This window comes from Petaurus breviceps, unplaced genomic scaffold (genome assembly GCF_028583685.1).
Source record: "Petaurus breviceps papuanus isolate PSGF00001 unplaced genomic scaffold, PetGlider_PUasm1.0 38, whole genome shotgun sequence".
NCBI lineage: Eukaryota > Metazoa > Chordata > Mammalia > Diprotodontia > Petauridae > Petaurus > Petaurus breviceps.
This window is the reverse complement of record NW_027186304.1, coordinates 35353853-35372043: the sequence shown is the minus strand read 5'-3', so window position 1 is coordinate 35372043 and position 18191 is coordinate 35353853. Positions and strand designations below refer to the sequence as shown.

General features: G+C 38.5%; 1 protein-coding gene across 1 annotated transcript in view; it reads right to left on the bottom strand.

Moving 5' to 3' along the window:
- The window catches only part of GREB1L (GREB1 like retinoic acid receptor coactivator), a 344278-nt gene that overhangs the window by 81941 nt on the left and 244146 nt on the right, over positions 1-18191 (bottom strand). Inside the window, exon 9 of the mRNA XM_069099751.1 lies at positions 1779-1907. Within this exon, the coding sequence (XP_068955852.1) occupies positions 1779-1907 (129 nt within the window). The remainder of the gene's footprint in view (positions 1-1778; positions 1908-18191) is intronic.

The window sequence follows — 18191 nt, the reverse complement described above, 5'->3', positions numbered from 1 at the left end:
CCACCTAGCCGCCCCTGTATGGTAATGCTTAAAAAAAAAAGAAAGATATGGGGGTTTTCTTGGACTCCAAACTGAGTAAGAACCAAGAGTGTCATACGGTGGCCAAGAAAGTTAAGACCACATGAAGACAAGCATTATGTCCAAGACAAGGAAGTGACTGTCTCTGTACTTTGCCATTTATCAGACTATATCTGGAATATCCTGTTGAGTTCTTGATGCCACTTTTTTTTAAAAAAATTAAATTTATTTATTTACTTTTAGTTCACAACATTCAGTTCCACAATCCCTTGAGTTCCAGATTTTCTCCCCATCCCTCTTTGATACCACCTAGGAAGGACATTGATAAGTTGGGTAGAATCAAGACAAGGGCACCCAGGATAGTGAAGGGCCTTGAGATCATGCATAAAGAGGACAGTGATGTTTAGCCTGAAGAGATTATTAGGAGGATCAAATGTTTGAAGTGTGGTCATGTGGAAGTGGGATCAGACTTATTCTGGGCCCTGAGAGAAGAACTAGGAGCAATGGGTGGACCTAGCAAAGGTGAAGATTTGGGCTTGATGTGAGAAAACAAATTCCTAACAATTAAAGCTGTACTCAACTGGATGAGGCTGTTTGGGGAGGCAGTGGCTTCCCTGATACTCTAGCTCTTGGAGCTGAAGAGGAATAACCATCATTGCATGTGCTGCACATGGTATTCTCTTCTCAGTGTCGATCCTGATGGATTGTGAAATTCCTTCTACATCTAAGATTTTGCATGAGCAAAAGACTTGTCTCCACTTCAGTCCTAAAGATAAACATTGCTCCAGATCACAAGAAGGTAGCTGTCCTGGTACAGCCATATTCTTTTATTACATCAAGTCAAGGAAACAGAACACATGAGAGAATCAAAGGAAATCTTTCCTTTCACAGCAGTTAAAGTTGGAAGAGACTGAATTGCAACATAACAGTAACAGCTAGCATTTGTAGATGGTGCTTGAAGGTTTGCAAAGAGCCTAACATACATCATCTCACTTAATCCTCATAACAACCCTGGGGGGGAAAGATGCTCTTATTGTTCCCATTTTACGGATGAGGAAACTGAGGCTGAGAGAAGTGACTTCCCTAGAGTTACACGCTACTAAGTATCTAAGTCAAGTACTTTATTCACTGTGGCACCTAGCTGCAGAGTCCCTTCATTTTACAAAGAGGAGCCTTTATATATAACTTTGTAAATAGAGATTAAGTGATTTGCCCCAAATTGCCCCCAAATTAATATAAATTAAGACTTGTCAGTTTGATCATATATCCTTCTGAACAAAGATACAAAGGGCTATATAATATGACTTAGGAGACTGTTAAGTAATCCTACATGCTGGGAACTTGAGAGCTCTCTGACCCCAGATTTCATCCAGATGGTATGCTTATCCTAGTGACTAGCCTCTTCTGAAGCTCTGTGGGGCCTTAGACCTGCAATCACAAAGTTAAGAGGCTCACAGAGAGGATGCTAGCTTTACACCCACCCATTAGCAATCTCTAAAAATCACGGAGAGCAGTGGAAAAGGCGAAGGGTCTTGGAGGTTCTTCTGTTACATGGACTACCGGAAGGCTCCCTGAAAACCCACTGACGTGAAGAAATACCTCTCTAGCTGGTCAGAAGCTGCAGAGGACACAAGTCTTCTATGCCTCCACTTCTCTCTTTTTCATTTGGCAAACAGGCATACGATCACAAAAAGTTCCACAATGAGTTCTTTCTGGACTACGGTTTTACAAGAGACTCGAAATAGCAAGAAAAACATTACCTGAAGTGAACGTCTTCCCTACAATCTGCAAAGATAAAGCCAGGGGTTTCACAAGGTTCTTGTTCCTGGGCAGGTCCTGAGATCCACTTAAATTAACAGCAGAATTAGCTGGACTGAGGACTGGTGAGTCTTTAAAAAGAAAGAAGTTTTCTCACAATAATATTTAAAATATAGTTTAAAACAATAGCTGACTGACCAAAACAAATCAAATTAATAAAACCTGATGATGGCTAGGTTGAGGGAAGGGAGAGAAGCGCATTTGCTGGTGGCAATGAAAATTAGCATAATCTTTTTGAAAAATAATTTGGCATATACAAAATGAGTAGTAAAACTAGTCCTACCTTTTTAGCCCACTATTGGGAATACAGCCTAAAGAAAGAATTTAAAAGAAAAAAAGACCTGCAGATTGTTTAGAGTTGTGCTATTATATCTGCACACAAACAAATACACAAACATATATATGCATACTATGTATATTAATAGAAATGTTATGTACAACCAAACAAATGGCAACAATCTAAAGTTCCAAGGGTTGAGGAACAGAAAATACATCAGCATAGTAATTGCCATAAATATAACAACTATGAAAAATCTTAAGTAATGGGGGGAAGGAAGGAGAAGGGAATAAATATTCGTATAGCACTTACTATGTGTCAGGTACTGTTCTAAGCGCTTTTACAAATAATATCTCAACTGATCCTTACAACAATCCTGCAAAGATATGTGCTATTTTTTTTTTTACAGTTGAGGAAACCAAAGCAAACTAAGTGAACTGTCCATGGTCACAGGGCTAGTAAGTGTTTGAGGCTAGATTTGAACTCAGGTCTCCTTGGCAGGTCCAGTGCGCTCTTATCCACAGGGCCACCAGCTGCCACTAGCAAAATATCCACATGAAATAATGCAAAGTGAACAAAAGAATTAGAGATATAGTATACATACTAGAGGCAGTTATGTAAAAATATGTGTATTGTAGAAGAAAATATAGTTTTAGATGATATATGTAACATCTTTTCCAGAGCTATTCCTATAATTAGCATTCTCATACATTGGGTTCCCAGAGGCAACTACAACTCCCAGGTTCCAGGGTCAATCCGTGGGCCCAGGCTTCTCTTACTACAATTCATGAGCCCCCACTGGTCAAATTTCTCATTAACAGTCAGTCAGTAGACACAATCAGAACAAAAGTATTTGCTAAAATGACAAAGCATTGAGCAAAGACTACAAAACATTCCCCTCCATAAAACCAGGGTGTACTCTCCTGCAAATATACATAGCATATGTAGGAATAGTGAGCACAAACTTAAAAGGTACAACGTGAAGCCCATATGTAGAAAATGTATATCCCCAAGGTGACTAGCCTCCTGCACTGTAGGGTCTTGATGTCCCTTCTCTCCTCATGGAATGCTCATGCAACTCCTCCCTGGGTTCAATGTCTCTGTTGGGTGGGGTGCTCAGCTGGCCTCCTAGGGCTTGCTCCTCCCTGCTGCTTGACTTTGTTGAATCCATAATCTTGAATTATTTAGGTCAGTCTTAATTTCTATAAATTTCAGTGTTTAGCTGTTACATATTTCTTAGTAGGTAGACTACCAAGTATTTTGTACATTTTATGATTATTTTAAACAGAATTTTTAGCTCTTTCTCATGAGTTTTATTGGTATTATATAAAAATGTTGATAGCTCCATATGTGTGAACTTATTTTATATTCTACAGCCCTGCTTAAGTTATTGCTTCAATTGATTTTTAGTTGACTCTCTATAGAGTTTTTTAAATCAACCATCCTATCATTTCCAAAAAGCAATAATTTTATTTTTTTCTTCACTTATGCTTATTTCCTCAATTTCTTTTTTTCCTTATTGCTATAGCTAGCAATTCTAGCACTGTGTCAAAAAGAAGTAATAATGTATTAAATACCAATGGACATCTTTGATTTACCCTGATCTCTTTGGAAAGGACTCTAGCTTATCCTCATTATGTATAATGCTGGCTCTTAGTTTTAGATATATATTATTACCGTGTTTCCCCGATAATAAGACACTGTCTTATTTTTTTTTTTTTTTGGGCAGAAAAACACCAGAGGGCTTATTTTCAGGGGAGGGCTTATTTTAGTGAACATTGACAGCAATTTTAATAAATAGGTAAATGTGAACAAAAAAATGTACCTTTATTCAATAAGCAAATCACTGGGGAAGAACAGGATGACGCGCTCACTGCTGCAGCTCTGATTGGATGCAGCTCGGAGCGCGGCGTGCGTTTCACCGGGGGGGGGAACGGTGCATATAGAGGGTACCGTAATGTAGTGTATAGCGCAGGGGATCACCTTCACTACAGTAGCAATCTCAATAGGGCTTATTTTCGGGGGAGGGCTTATTTTCGAGGAATCTTACACAGTAAGGGGAGGGCTTATTTTCGGGATAGGTCTTATTATCGGGGAAACACAGTATGTTAAGGAAAAATAGATTTATTTCAATGTTTCTAGGATTTCTGACAGAAAAGGTAGTTTTAGTTTGTCAAATGCTTTTTCTACAACTATTGATAAAATTATGTGATTTTGGTCAATTAAGTTTATAACATTCCTAATATTAAACTATTGCTGATATAAATTCAACCTGGTCATATGGTATAATCTTTGTGATATGTTGCTTTAAACTTCTTTTCAAGTTTTTTTTTTTATAAAATTTTTGCATCCATGTTCATCAGGGATATTGGCCTATGCTTTTCTTTCTCTGTTTTGATTCTCCATGGTTTCAGTATCAAAATCTTATTTGTGTCATGGAAGGAACTTGGAAGGATCCCTTCTTTTGCTATTTTTGCAAACTTTGTAATATTGGAAATAACCATTCTTTATTCAGTATAATTTACACACGAATCCATCTAATTAGAGGATTTCGTATTTGTGAATTAAAAATTCATTTATGTCTGGTTCAATTTCTATTTTGGAGACTGGGACCCAAAATATTTTACATTTTTGAAATTATTCACCAATTTCATTTAAGTTAACAGCTTTATTTTCATGAAGCTGGGCAAAAAACAAAGTTTAATAATATCCTTTATTTCTTATTCAGTTGTTGTGAATTTTCCATTTTCCATTTTTTATTTGGGAACTCGGTTTTATTCTTTTTGCTTTTTAATCAAATTAGTTAATTAAAAAAACCCTCCTAGTTTTATTTTTTTCAATTATGGTTTTTGCTTTCTATTTTGTTAATCTCTTCCTTGATTGTCAGGATTTTTGCTCTGTTGTTTAATTGAGGTTTTAAAATTTCTTGGGTTTCTATGTTTTTTTAGATGAATGCCCAATTCAAGAAAGTTCCCTTTTAATTCAGCACTCCCTCCTTGTCTGAGATAAGCAAAGCAGAGATAAAGACTGTTTTGCCAGATGGGGTTTTCAAGGCTAAGCATCGACCCAAAGTCTTTGACTTTGATGCAGCAGAACATCTTGTTCAGCTTGCAGAGGAAACAAGCCAAAGGGGGCTGAAGATCAAAGACTCCAATGAGAACTACTTTTCATAGCAAAGTATATTAAGGTTCTTTGAGGTTTATGGAAAAAAGCTCACAAAAAGAGCAGTTTTATTGTTGGTACTATATTAGAAATAATTTTTAAAATTATCTTTTATGCCTTAACTACTTAGATACTTCTTCCTAGGAGAGAGATATTTCTCTTGTTCCTAGGAGATCTGAGGGGCTTTTGTACAGCCATATTTGTTACACCATGGACAGTAAGGCATAAATGATCCTCTGATGGTTTATGTAACACTCTTCACTCTATAGTTGCTTCCCTCCCCCTCCATACTTAGCAGCAGGAATTTTGGATGGGAGAATAAATGAGGGGTTGTTACAGGAAGTGACAGGATGCGGCTGTGGTAGAGGGGTGGTGTATCAGGTTCAACCTCAAGCTCAGAAGAGGGGAATGATATTGATGACAACATGATTCCTTCCTGGGACTGGCTGCCAAGTCCACTCATCCTGTACCACCTTGGGCAGGCTGAGGCTGAAAGAGCTGAACAGAGTCTGCCAACAATTAAAGACTTGAGACTGGGGATGGCGAGGTGGCACAGTGAATAGAGCATCGGCCCTGGAGTCAGGAGGACGTGAGTTCAAATCCAGCCTCAGACACTTAACACTTACTAGCCCTGTGACCTTGGGCAAGTCACTTAACCCTGATTGCCCTGCCTTCCCCCCTCCAAAAAACAGCAAAAAAAAAAAAGAAAGAAAAAAGAAAAAAAAAGATCTGAGACTGGAAAAAGTGCTAATCCTCATGAAATGCAGTTTTCACCAGATCCTAAAATTCCATACTACAGGCTAAACTGAGATAATTAGTCTAGAGTTTTTGTTTTTTCGTCCAATGACTGGCCCTGCTGGATGAATGAATTAAACTTCCTGAAGAACCTGTATCACTGATTCTCCTTTGCTTACTCAAAGACAGCATAATCATGGAGAGCAAAACACTCACACTGTGTATTTACTAGAGCTCCTGTGTTGGATCAATCCTTTGGTAAATAACTTCCAGAGTATAAGTGAATGGCAGGTTTGTAGCTGCTTGGTGGATGTTTATTATTATTACTGTGCCTCGTGTTCTAATTATTATGTACTCTTTGTTTATTAATTCTATGCTAAGAGTAAAAACAAATCTAGGCAGCAGCCAAGCGTGCTTGTCTATTTTTATGGTGGGGGGTCACATTATGCCAAGGTCACATGACCAGAATTCACTATAATATAATTTGTTTAGAAAGAAGACGAGGTTTTATAGGTAGGTAGGGCCCTGAGGTCTGACTTGGTAAATTCACAATCCCCACATCCTTTGATACCAAGACAGAGATGTCCTTCCTATAGGGAGATAGATGGCACAGAGGCCTGTGACATTCTGAGAACCACAGGGAACACTACCAAGGTGAGGTGGGGGCTCCTTATGAACCAGATCCTCAGGGTTCAACCAGAATCACGTGACTGGCTGTCAATGGCACCTGGTGGTTAAACCTGAGAGAGCTAAGGTCTGCCTACATAAGCATTTAATATCACCAGGGACTGATTTTAAACTCTTCTTCAGAGTTTAATAATTACAAACACAAACAGATTTGCAAAACTTCAAAATAGCAGGATGCTCTCTTTTTTTTTTCTCCTAGAACTTACATGAAGTATTTACTGAGGGAACACCAACATGAAGACGGCAACCCTTCAATACCTTCTAGTCACAGAGAGTTGCCAGAAATTCAGGCAAAAATTAAGTCACTTGCCTCTTTTATCACAACCAGTAAAGAGGAGAGAGTTTGAACCTAGGTTTTTCTTTTTACAAATCTAGTATCTCCAATGTAACATTCCTGAGTATAGTCAGAACTAGACTAAAATATAATTGGGAAATATTTAAGAAAATAAATTTTAAAATAATGGAACATAGATAATGTTAAAATGTTGTTTTCTAAGTCAAAGTGACCCACAGGGATCCTTATGTAGAGTTCAGTGGACCCTTTTCTATTTAAGTTTGATAGCACTGTACTACATCATGCGCTCTCTTTCCAAAGTTTTCTAATAAGTTTGTTACGATAGTTCATCACAGAAAGTTGGTTCTGAGAAGTCAAATGGTTTTTTCAGGCTACTATGAAACAATTTAATACACTGTTTTGCTAGTGTGTCTAATGACTTTATTTAGCTTCTATATTTTGAATTAAAATCTGATAAATAAAAATACAAATTGTAGGAGTTATGGAATGGGCTCTTGTTTAATGTGAAACTCATCAATTTAAATGAACACAGAACAGTGTAAAAAAAGAGAGATGAAAAAATAGACTACAGTTTTGATAAAAAAAAAAACCTTATCATAAATATGTATGCATATGTAATCAAGTGGGTATCTGAGTTATTTCCTTAGAGGCAGGCAGGCAGGCTCAACTGTGAGAGCAGGGAGCTGTCCAGCAGAAGTTAATTTCAGGGAAACTAGAAGAGGGCAAGTAGGTGGCACAGTGGATAGAGTGCCTGGCCTGGTGTCAGGAAGACTCATCTCCCTGAGTTCAAGTCTGACTGTGTGATCCTGGGGAAGTCGCTTAACCCTGTTTTATCTCAGTTCGATCATTTGTAAAATGAGCTAGAGAAAGAAATGGCAAGCCATTCTAAAATCTTTGCCTAGAAAATTCCAAATAGGGTCACAGAGTGAGATAAGACTGAAATGACTGAACAACAACAAAGAAATGGAAGACTGATGTCTCCTTCCTAAGGATAAAAGCATGCAATTGCCTCCTGTAGTTTTGATTTTTACCAACTGTTGGGGACTTTGCAGAGCTTGAATTTCCTGATTTTTCTAATCTCATCTTAGATAACCTCTCTTCATCTCAGCTGGAGAAGAATTAGCCAGTCCCATGATATCTACTCTCTCCCCCACAATAACCTTCAGTAGGGGTGGGTGGAACCTTAAGAGTGGATATCTACATCTGTTTCAGAAGTCAAAGAAAAATATAAACTTTTATTGTAGCCAGAATGTGCCAAATTCATAAGCAGTATTTTATTCAGTTGATAAGATGTATACAAGTAAATTAAAAATCAAATTATAAGAATTTAAGTGATTACATCAACAAAAAGGTTTAAAATTCACTATAGGAACGTCTGTTGACATGATTCTCACTTTAAATTAGCTCTTGTTTCGGACAGGGCTCATTATAAACATCATTATTCTTCTTTCTTTCCTTCCTTTTATTCCTCGCTATAAAACATTAAACCCAGTTCACTCTGAAGTTCACAGATTGGACCACAATAGGTCCACAATAGGAGCCCAAGCTCCACTTAATGGCTGTATTTTGGTCCCTCCCGGTTGAGATGGAATGTCAATGATAACTGTTTCTCTTTAGAAGAGCAACCTTGGGGATCTTCTCCTCCCAGCTTCAATTTTTTTTTTTCTAATTAAAGGGGCCATCCCTTGACTCACTTCTTAAAATGGCCTATTCACTGAATGGGCATTACCTCACTCTAAGTGAGGCCTTAGCCTAAAATGGCCAGGGTTTCCCATTGCATTCTGGGTGATCTCCAGTTATCCTGATGAATATCTGGTCACTGGATCCAGATGGGTCTGGAGGAGAAAGTGAGGCTGGTGACCTCGCACTGTCCGCCTCACTCGAATCCAAGTCAACTGTAAGTTATGTCATCATTTCCCTGATGCCATGGTCTTCTTTGAAAATGAAGGTCAAACACAACCTGTGAGGAACTTATATAGGTCATCTCAGAGTACAGAATACCCTTGAGACAAATGGAGTCAGGGCATTGGGGAGCAAAATTGAACAAATTAAATCAATTTTTTTTTCATCGAGTATTTTGGTATGGAATTTCTTACTGAATGTTTTGGAAGAGATCATATTACTAACATGGAAAATTTGTCATGGAATATGGCACACTGTGGGTACATAGAACACAATCTGGGAAACATTTCCCTGTTTTGTTTTTTAACACAAACTTTGAAATCATCTTCCCATTTTGTACTTCTACAGCTGATTATTTAAATCTAGGTATAGGATTTAACCTTCTCATTGGCCCTGGGGTGTCTGTCAGCAGAGAACAAGCCCTGCCATAACATAAGAATAGAGGAAGGTTTCAAGAACAGTCTCAGCAATGCAACTGATGTTTGCCACTGAAGGATAAGACTAAATTCAGATATCACTGGGTTGTCTACATACTGATTACACATTTTTGGCTACAGCATCTCCTGATCAAGTAAAGGATAGAGGGTTCATAATTTGTATCTGTGAAGGGAGCATCCCCAGGAAGGAAAGAAGAGATTCTTTTTTTTTTTCTTTTTGGAGGGCAATTGGGGTTAAGTGACTTGCCCAAAGTCATATGGCTAATTTTTGTGTTAAGTGTCTGAGGCTGCATTTGAACTCAGGTCCTCCTGACTGCAGGGCCAGTTCTCTATTCACTGTACCACCTAGCTGCCCCTGAAAGAAGAGATTCTTGAAGTATTGTAAAATATTAAAGAAAAGGGACTTAATATTTATTCCTGCTCTCTTGATTCTTCGTAGAATGCTAACAGTAATTCTACAATACTATCTATATAAGTTCCTTCAGGAATTAGTCTGGGCCTGGAGATGTAAGCATATTTGTATATCTAATGTAGCACAATAATCTTTTACTAGCTTTTGATGTATCCTGGGCTCCAAGTCTTGCTTCACTATGTTTACACTATACTTGTCAGTTTGAAGGTCATTCCTCTTCAAAACAGATTCTGGGCATATATGAAGGGCTTGAAAGACAGCTGTTGGCTTGATATTTTTACCTCACACCTGGATATACAGCAACTGTCGGCTGGTTGGTCTCCCTGCCTCAGTCTCTCCCCATTTCAGTTTATCCTGTCAAATTAATCTGTCTAAAGTACAAATCTGACCATGTCCATGCCTTTATTGAATAAACTCCAATGACTCCCCATCACTTCTAGGATCAAATATAAAATCCTCTGACTGGCACTCATAGACATTCACAGCCTGACCCCTTCCTACCTTTCTAGGCTTTTTATACTTTATTAACCCTCATACACTTTATACAGTGACAACTGGCCTTCTTGCTGTTTCTCACACAAAATACTTTATCTCGCAACTCAGGGCATTTTTACTGGCTATCCCACATGCTTGGCTATCCCACAATGCTCTCCCTCCTCACCTCCACCTCCTGGCTTCCTTCAAGTCCCAGCTGATGTCTCACCTTCTACAAAATTCCTCACCTTCTCCAAATTTATACAAAATCCCTTTTCTGATCCTCCTTTAATGCCAGTACCTTCCCTCTTTTTTTTTTTTCTTTTTGGAGGACAGGGCAATTGGGGGTTAAGTGACTTGCCCAAGGTCACAAGGCTAGTAAGTGTTAAGTGTCTAAGGCTGCATCCAAACTCAGGTCCTCCTGATTACCTAGCCGCCCCTACCTTCCCTCTTTTGATTATCTCCTATTTATTTTCTTTTTTTTTTCACACTGTCTCTCCCATTATATTGTGAGCCCCTCAAGAGCAAAGGCTGTCTTTTGTCTATCCCCAACACTTAGCACAAAATGCCTGTTGACTGACTTACATGGTTAAAAGTAATTTCATTTTCCATATTATAACCAATCTAAAACCAAAAAACATATTCTTACTTGATTCTTTATCTCACTTCTTACAAAAGCTGTTCCAAATCTTTTCATCCCTTCTCAAGCTCCCTACCCCCATCTTCCTCACCTCTACTCTGTATCAACTAATGACCGCATCTCTTTACTGGAAAAAAAAAATGAGGCAATCTTCCTTCCCCCTAGTCTCTCACAAGAAGGTAGCCTTTCTCCTTACCAAGGTCAAACCATCTGACCTTGATCTTATCACCTCTGTTTTCTCTAGTAGACTGCACCCTCAATTATCCCTCCTCCCTTCTTGAAACTTTGACCTCTCCCTATCAACTGGCTGCTTTTCTACTGCTTTCAAACATTCCCAACTTTCCTCTATCCTTAAAAAAAATTAACTACCCTATCACCCCCTCAAGCTATCATGTTCTATCTTTCCTCCCTCTCTGAGTCAATGTCCTTGAAAAGGTTGTTTATACTTAACTGCTTCCACTTCATCTTTTTTCACTCACCTCAACCCTTTCTAATCTGACTTTCAACTTCATCATTCAGTTGTACTCTCTCTAGAGTAATCAATGATCTTTTAAATGCCAAGTATCTCAACCTTAATCCTTCAAGATTTATGTTTTTTATTTTTAATTTATGAGACAACACAAGCAGTTTTGTAACAGAATAAAAAAATGACTGCACATGAAATTGCAAATCTATTATTCACAACTTGCTTTTCCTCTTAAATATATAAAGTTATCATGTAACTCTTTTTTCTCCCCTCCCCCAGAGATGGCTATTATTAGACACAAATATGTATGTGTATAAATATATATATAATATATATATGTAAAACCATTCTATACATACTTCTATTTATCAATTCTTTCTCTGGATGCAGGTAGCATCTTCCTTCATATGTCATTGTTAGTTAATCTGGGTATTCATAATAGGCAAAATGACTTAAAACAGTATTGCTATTACCATATACAACGTCCTACGGGTTCTGCCGATTTCACTGTTCATTATTTTGTGCAAGTCTATCCATGGTTTTCTAAGATCATTTGTTATAGCACAGTAGTATTTCATCATGATCATATAACTCAACTAGTTTAGCCATTCCCCATCTGAAGGACATCTCCACAATTTCCTGTTCTTTGCCACCACAAAGAAAGCTGTTATAAATATTTTAGAACATACAGGTTCTTTTCCTTTTTCCCTAATCATCTTTGGAAACAGCCCTACTAGTGGTATTGCTGGATCAAAGGGTATAGGCCATAGGCACTTTAATAACTCTTTGGGCATAAGGCTAACAAGAGAGTTTTTATTTTATTCTAGTCATCAAGGAGCCAGTGATTAAGAATTATCTGTTGTATTTGACCCTGCTGACTAGCCTCACTGCCAGGACACTCTCTGCTCTCTGGGTTTTCATGACCCTACTCTCTCCTTGGTGTATTGCCTACATGTGTGACCATTCCTCAGTCTCCTTTTCTGGTTCATCATCCATGTCACATCCCTTTCAGTGTTCCACAAGGTTCCCTACTAATACCTCTTCTTTGTTCCTTCAGTACTCTTTCTCAGTAACCTTATGAGTTCCCAAGCGCTTAACTCTCATTTCTGTGTAGGTGACTCTGAGCTGCAGGCCCTTCGCTGAGCTTCAGTCCCCTAGCACCAATGTCCTACTAGATATTTCAAACTGATTGTTTCAGAGAAATCTTAAACTCAACATAAATGAACTCCTCATCTTTCCCTTAAGTCTTCCCCTCTTCCTTACCTTCCTAGACTTTCAGTCTACCAGGTTGGTAATCTCAGCATTATTCTTGATTCCTCACATCTTCACCCCAAATATCTAATCAGTTGCCAAATATTGACATTTCTCCCTTTACAACATCTCTTGGGTCTGATCCTTTTTCTCTATTCAAATAGCCACTACCTTAGTTCAGGTCCTTGTCACCTCTCACCTTGATTATTTAAATAGGTTCCTAATTAATCTCCCTGCCCACCTTTCCTTACTCCAGTCCATCCTATATACGGTAGCCAAGGTAATTTTCCTTAACTGTAGATCTGACCATGTCACTCCCCCACTTAAAAAACTTCATTGGCTCCCTAATGACTAGAACAAAATAAAAACTCTCTTGTTAACATTTGAAGCCTTGCACAACCTGACTCCAACCCATCTTTCCAGCCTTATTGGACACTCTTCTTCTGGCACTCTGTGGCCCAGACAAACTGGCCTTTTCTCCATTGCTCACACAGACAATGCCATCTCTTTATTTTTGTACTGGCTATCCTCCATTCCTTGAATGCATTTCCTCCTTACCTGCTCCTCACAGAGTCCCTCTTACTTTAAGAGAAAGCACAGGTTAGAGCACCGGCCCTAGAGTCAGGAAGACCTGAGTTCAAATCTGGACACAGACACTTAACACTTACTAGCCGTGTGACCTTGGGCAAGTCACTTAACCCCAATTGCCCTGCCTTCCCCCCTCCAAAAGGCAAAATAAAATAAAATAAAGCCCAGGCATCATCTTCTGCATGGAGTTTTTCCTGGTCCTCCCAACTACTAGTATCCTCTTTCCTAAACTGCCTTATACATATACATACTTATATGCATATATATAAAATATACACATATGTATATTTTTATTTATTTACTTTATATTTTATCCTATATGTGTTTTTATATGCACTTGTTTACCCTACTGGAATAGTAAGCTCAACGCAAGCAGGAATTATTTCATCCTTTGTATCTGTAAAGAGCACATAGAGCACTGGAGTAAGGGAAATGTCCGTTAAAACCAGACACAGACACTAGCTGTATGACCCTTGGCAAGTCATTTAAACTGTGTGCCTCAGTTTCCTCAACTGCAAAACAGGACTAACAATAGTGCCTGCCTCCCAGGGGCATTGTGGAGGTCCACTGAGACACTCGTAAGTATTAGCTTAGCACAGTGCCTGGCACATAGTAGGTACTCTGTCAAAACTTCTCTCTCTTATATCACCAGCACTTAAGCTCAGAACCAAACCCATATTAGGCACTTAATCGATACCTGCTGGTTGACTGATTATTGCCCTGTTTAGACATCCTGCTGTGTGAACTGTGGTTTTCTATTTTGGGAAATTTCTAGAATCATGGAACATGTACTGGAAAGTATCTAAGAGGTCAACGAGTGCAGCGTTCCACCCCCTCACTTTAAAGATAAGGAAACAGGTCCACGTTGGTTAAGAGATTGGGCCAAGGTCAGATATGTGGCAACTGCCAGAGACAGGATTCCTGTGGAAGTCTTCTGACTCCAAAAAGAAAGCTCTCTCCCCAGCGTGACACCTTTGCTCAATTGAGGCAAAAACCATGCTCTGTGATGCCATGAAGACCAAGCATATCTGCAAAGAGTTTTAGTGTGAAAATTAAAGAAAACTCAGTATGACACTGAATGCTCTGTATGACCATCCTGCTTAAGCGATAAGCCACTCACATAAATTAATGTAAATAAAAACATATCTTTTTAGAGTCAAATGAAGCATTGTGGTAAGCTGTGAAAATGGGTGGTCTTGGAGGTAGGCAGGAAGCGGAAGGAAGAGAGATTTTCTTCTCTTGGCTTCTTGGAAAGTAGTGTAATAGCAGAAACAGTAGTACATGAGATTTTTTTTCCTTCTGCTGAAAGCACCACTATCTTTCCAGTCATCAAAGTTCATGACCTTGAAGTAATTTTAGACCCTTTCCTCTTCCTCAAGTCATCTTCAGGGAGTTTCTATATATTTTGTGTTTACTTACATGTATACATGTTCTGTCCCATCCCTACCCTCCTCTATAGAATGTAAGCTCCTTGAGGGCAGGGATTACTTCATCTAGGTTGTGTTACTAGCACCTGACACTTCCCCACACCCAGATCTGTGATTTCATCAGGATACAGAGCCTTTTCTAAAGTTCAATTTCTTTATCTGTAAAATGTCTTCTAGGAGGGGCAGCTAGGTGGTGCAGTGGATGGGGCACAGGCCCTGGAGTCAAGAGGACCTGAGATAAAATCCTGCCTCATACACTTGACACTTACTAGCTGTGTGACCTTGGGCAAGTCACTTAACCCTGACTGCCTTGGTCCTCCTACCCCCCCATCTCCCCCCCTCCCCCCCGCAATGTCCTCTAGGGTCCCTCCTAGATCTAAATCTTAGGATTTTACAAGGAATCTGCCACTACTCTCTTCCTTCCCAACCATATCTTATCTTAGCAGAGGGTGCTTGCCCAATATCAAACCAAGCCAGACCCAGGACCCCAGGAAGCTTCTAAGGAAGTGTCTACAGAGGTTTGAGTCTTGTAGGAAACAGCCAATTTCATGTGCAGATTATATTTCAAGCTCAGGGTCTGCACTCTATAACTGATAGTCATTTTAAAAATTCATGCTATTGGTCACAAAGGGAATCAGTGAGAGTGAAAGTATGGCTCAAGGATACCCTATCACCAGCTAGAAAGAAAAAGAAGGCAGAATCACTACTTCTTTCCTGTCTCAGAGGGAGAAGTATTTTTTCTCCTTGTCTAGGCTAACTCTTCCACTATGACTTTGTTTCCTTCAGGATTTTGGCTCCATCAATCATCACCTCCTTTTCCTACCCTACTATTTAAAAATATTCTTACTGATATTTCTCATTTTTTATCACTGGCATTTTCCCCATTTCCCTCCTTTCCACAGAACCATCCTTTTTTTTGGAGGGGGGAGGGCAGAGTCATCGGGGTTAAGTGACTTGCCCAAGGTCACACGGCTAGTAAGTGTTAAGTGTCTGAGGTCGGATTTGAACTCGGGTCCTCCTGACTCCAGAGATGGTGCTCTATTCACTGCACCATCTAGCAGCCCCAGGGCCATCCTTTATAATAGCTATTTTTAAAAGAGGAAGAGAAAATAATTCAGTAAGACCAATCAACCCATTAAAAAAATCTGACATGATATGCAATATTCACCATCTGTAGATCCCCAGTTCTGCAGAGGAGCTAGAGAAGTGTCTTTTGTATCTCTTCCTGGGGGCTAAGCTCAATGTTGATAATTCTCAAACATTCACTATCAATGGCTTTTGTGTTTGTTCTAACTGGTATAGTCATGGTATATATTTCTCACCACCATTTTAAAAACAGGTGACTTAGGTTTTTTTTTTTTAACATCACAGTTATCTCCCAATATATTTTCCCACCACCATCCCACTTCCCCCCACTAGATTTTTAATCCTAACTTGTAACAAGGAAAAACAATTAAGCAAAACTGACCAACAAAGCAAGCAAGTCTACAAGTAGATATAACGTTTTGAACCCATAGCCTCTCATATCTAAGGTGAGAGGGATAAATGTTTTATCCTGTTTTGCAGATCCAAAATTGTTCTTGCAATTAATTTGAATAGTTGCCTTTTGTGCTGTTTTTTTAAACATTATTCTACTCTGTATATGTATAATAAATAAATACTTAGGTGTGTGTATATACACATGTGTGTCTTTATGTATATAAGAAGAGGAAGGGGGAGAAGGGGAGAGAAAGAGAGGAAGAGAGAGAGTTCTTAACTTGGTATTACTTCATACAAGTCTTCCCATGTTTCTCTGAATTTTTCATATCTGTCATTTCTTTCTTTTTTTTTTTAAGCAATTGGGGTTAAGTAACTTTCCCAAGGTTACATGGCCAGTTTTTTTTGTGTGGGTGTTAAGTATCTGATGCCAGAACCGATCTCGGGTCCTCCCAACTCCGGGGTTGGCGCTCTTACTCACTGTGCCACCTAGCCACCCCCATATACCTGTCATTTCTTAAAACAAAATTACATTCATATACAATAATTTGTCAGCAACCTCTTCATTTCTTTAGCTTGAACTATCACCTCTATTCAAACAACTATCAAATCTGTATCTCCAACCCTGTGTTCTCTGAATTCTATTCCCACATTTTCAAATATTGGGACATTTCCATGCAGTTGTTCTACAGGCACTCACACTTATCATGTCCATGCCATACTTATACTTCTCCTTAAATATCCTCCTCTACACTTTTCTAATTTTTGCCACTGTTTCCACCATTTCCCCAGACACCCATATTTTAAAAGTTACTATTTTCTTTAATACAACTTAATAGAGGTCTTTTGTATATAATGCACTAATTCCTTCCTCTTTTTTATCTCCCAAATACAATCATCAAATATTGTCAATTCCATATTCTGAATATATTTCCTACAGTTGTCCCCTGTTTTCTGTGACATTTTTCATTACCTCTCTGTCATGAACTACTACTGAAATAATCCCACTGCTCTCTCTTCTTCCAATCCACTCCACAATCCATTATCAAATCTTAAAAGTACTATATAAAATCTTAATTATTATTATCTCATGCTAACATAGCTTCCCAGTCTTATCTTATGTCCTTTTCTGCTCTATTCACTAGCTAAAGTAGCCTACACACTCACTGGTCTACAAATATATGCCCTGCTTTGCTGTGTCCACTACTTTGTTTATGCCATTCTCTATTTCTAAAATCCCATCCTCATGCCCTCCACTTAGTGGAGTAAGAAATCTTCCCTATCCTTCCAGATCCATCTCAAATGTCACCCCTGCCCCTACCTCCTGAACATGATGTATCCTCCGAACTCTCCAAATGGTCTGAACTTTCCGGCTTATACATTTTCCAGTCTTTTTGTAGTCATTTGTATACCTCTTGTTATCTACTACAGGACTACAAGATCCCTAAGGGCAAGAACCTTGCCTTATGTGTGTTTGTAATCCCTAGTACTTAGTTCAGAGCCTTGTATATAGTAGCTCATAGTAAATGACTCTTGAATTGAATGTCCTACTGATGACACTGAATGACTGTTATCATCTTTATATTCAAAAGATAGCACTTATCAATACTTTAATAATCACCCCCAAACAGAAGGTTAGTGGACAGCCTAGTGGACTGAAAATGTACCAGATACATACTTGGGACTTATTGCACACTGCTGAATTAGATGGACCCTCAAACAAGAACATTATCTTATGCTTAGGGGAGTTTAATCACCTGGCAGCATTTGTCCTAATAATTTATAAATTCTACAGGAAATTTCTAATCATGTAGAGAACTGAATGTCATAGCTGTAAGTTATTGAAAATATGTTAATTCTATTAATTTTTTATTATACTTTTATTTGAAAAATAAAATACGTTGGTTATTTATCGAACCCATACTTCAATCCTCAACAACACTGCAAAAATTTTCTTGCAAATTATATACTGTTTCAAGTTGAATTTTTATATAGACATATGCTATTTCTAAAAGTGAGAATGGTAAGAATATTTTTAAAAATTCTTGTTGCAATATGAATTATCAAGCTGATTGATTACAAGTCAGTGAAAAGAAAGCCATATGCAAAGGATAAAAGGAAAGCAG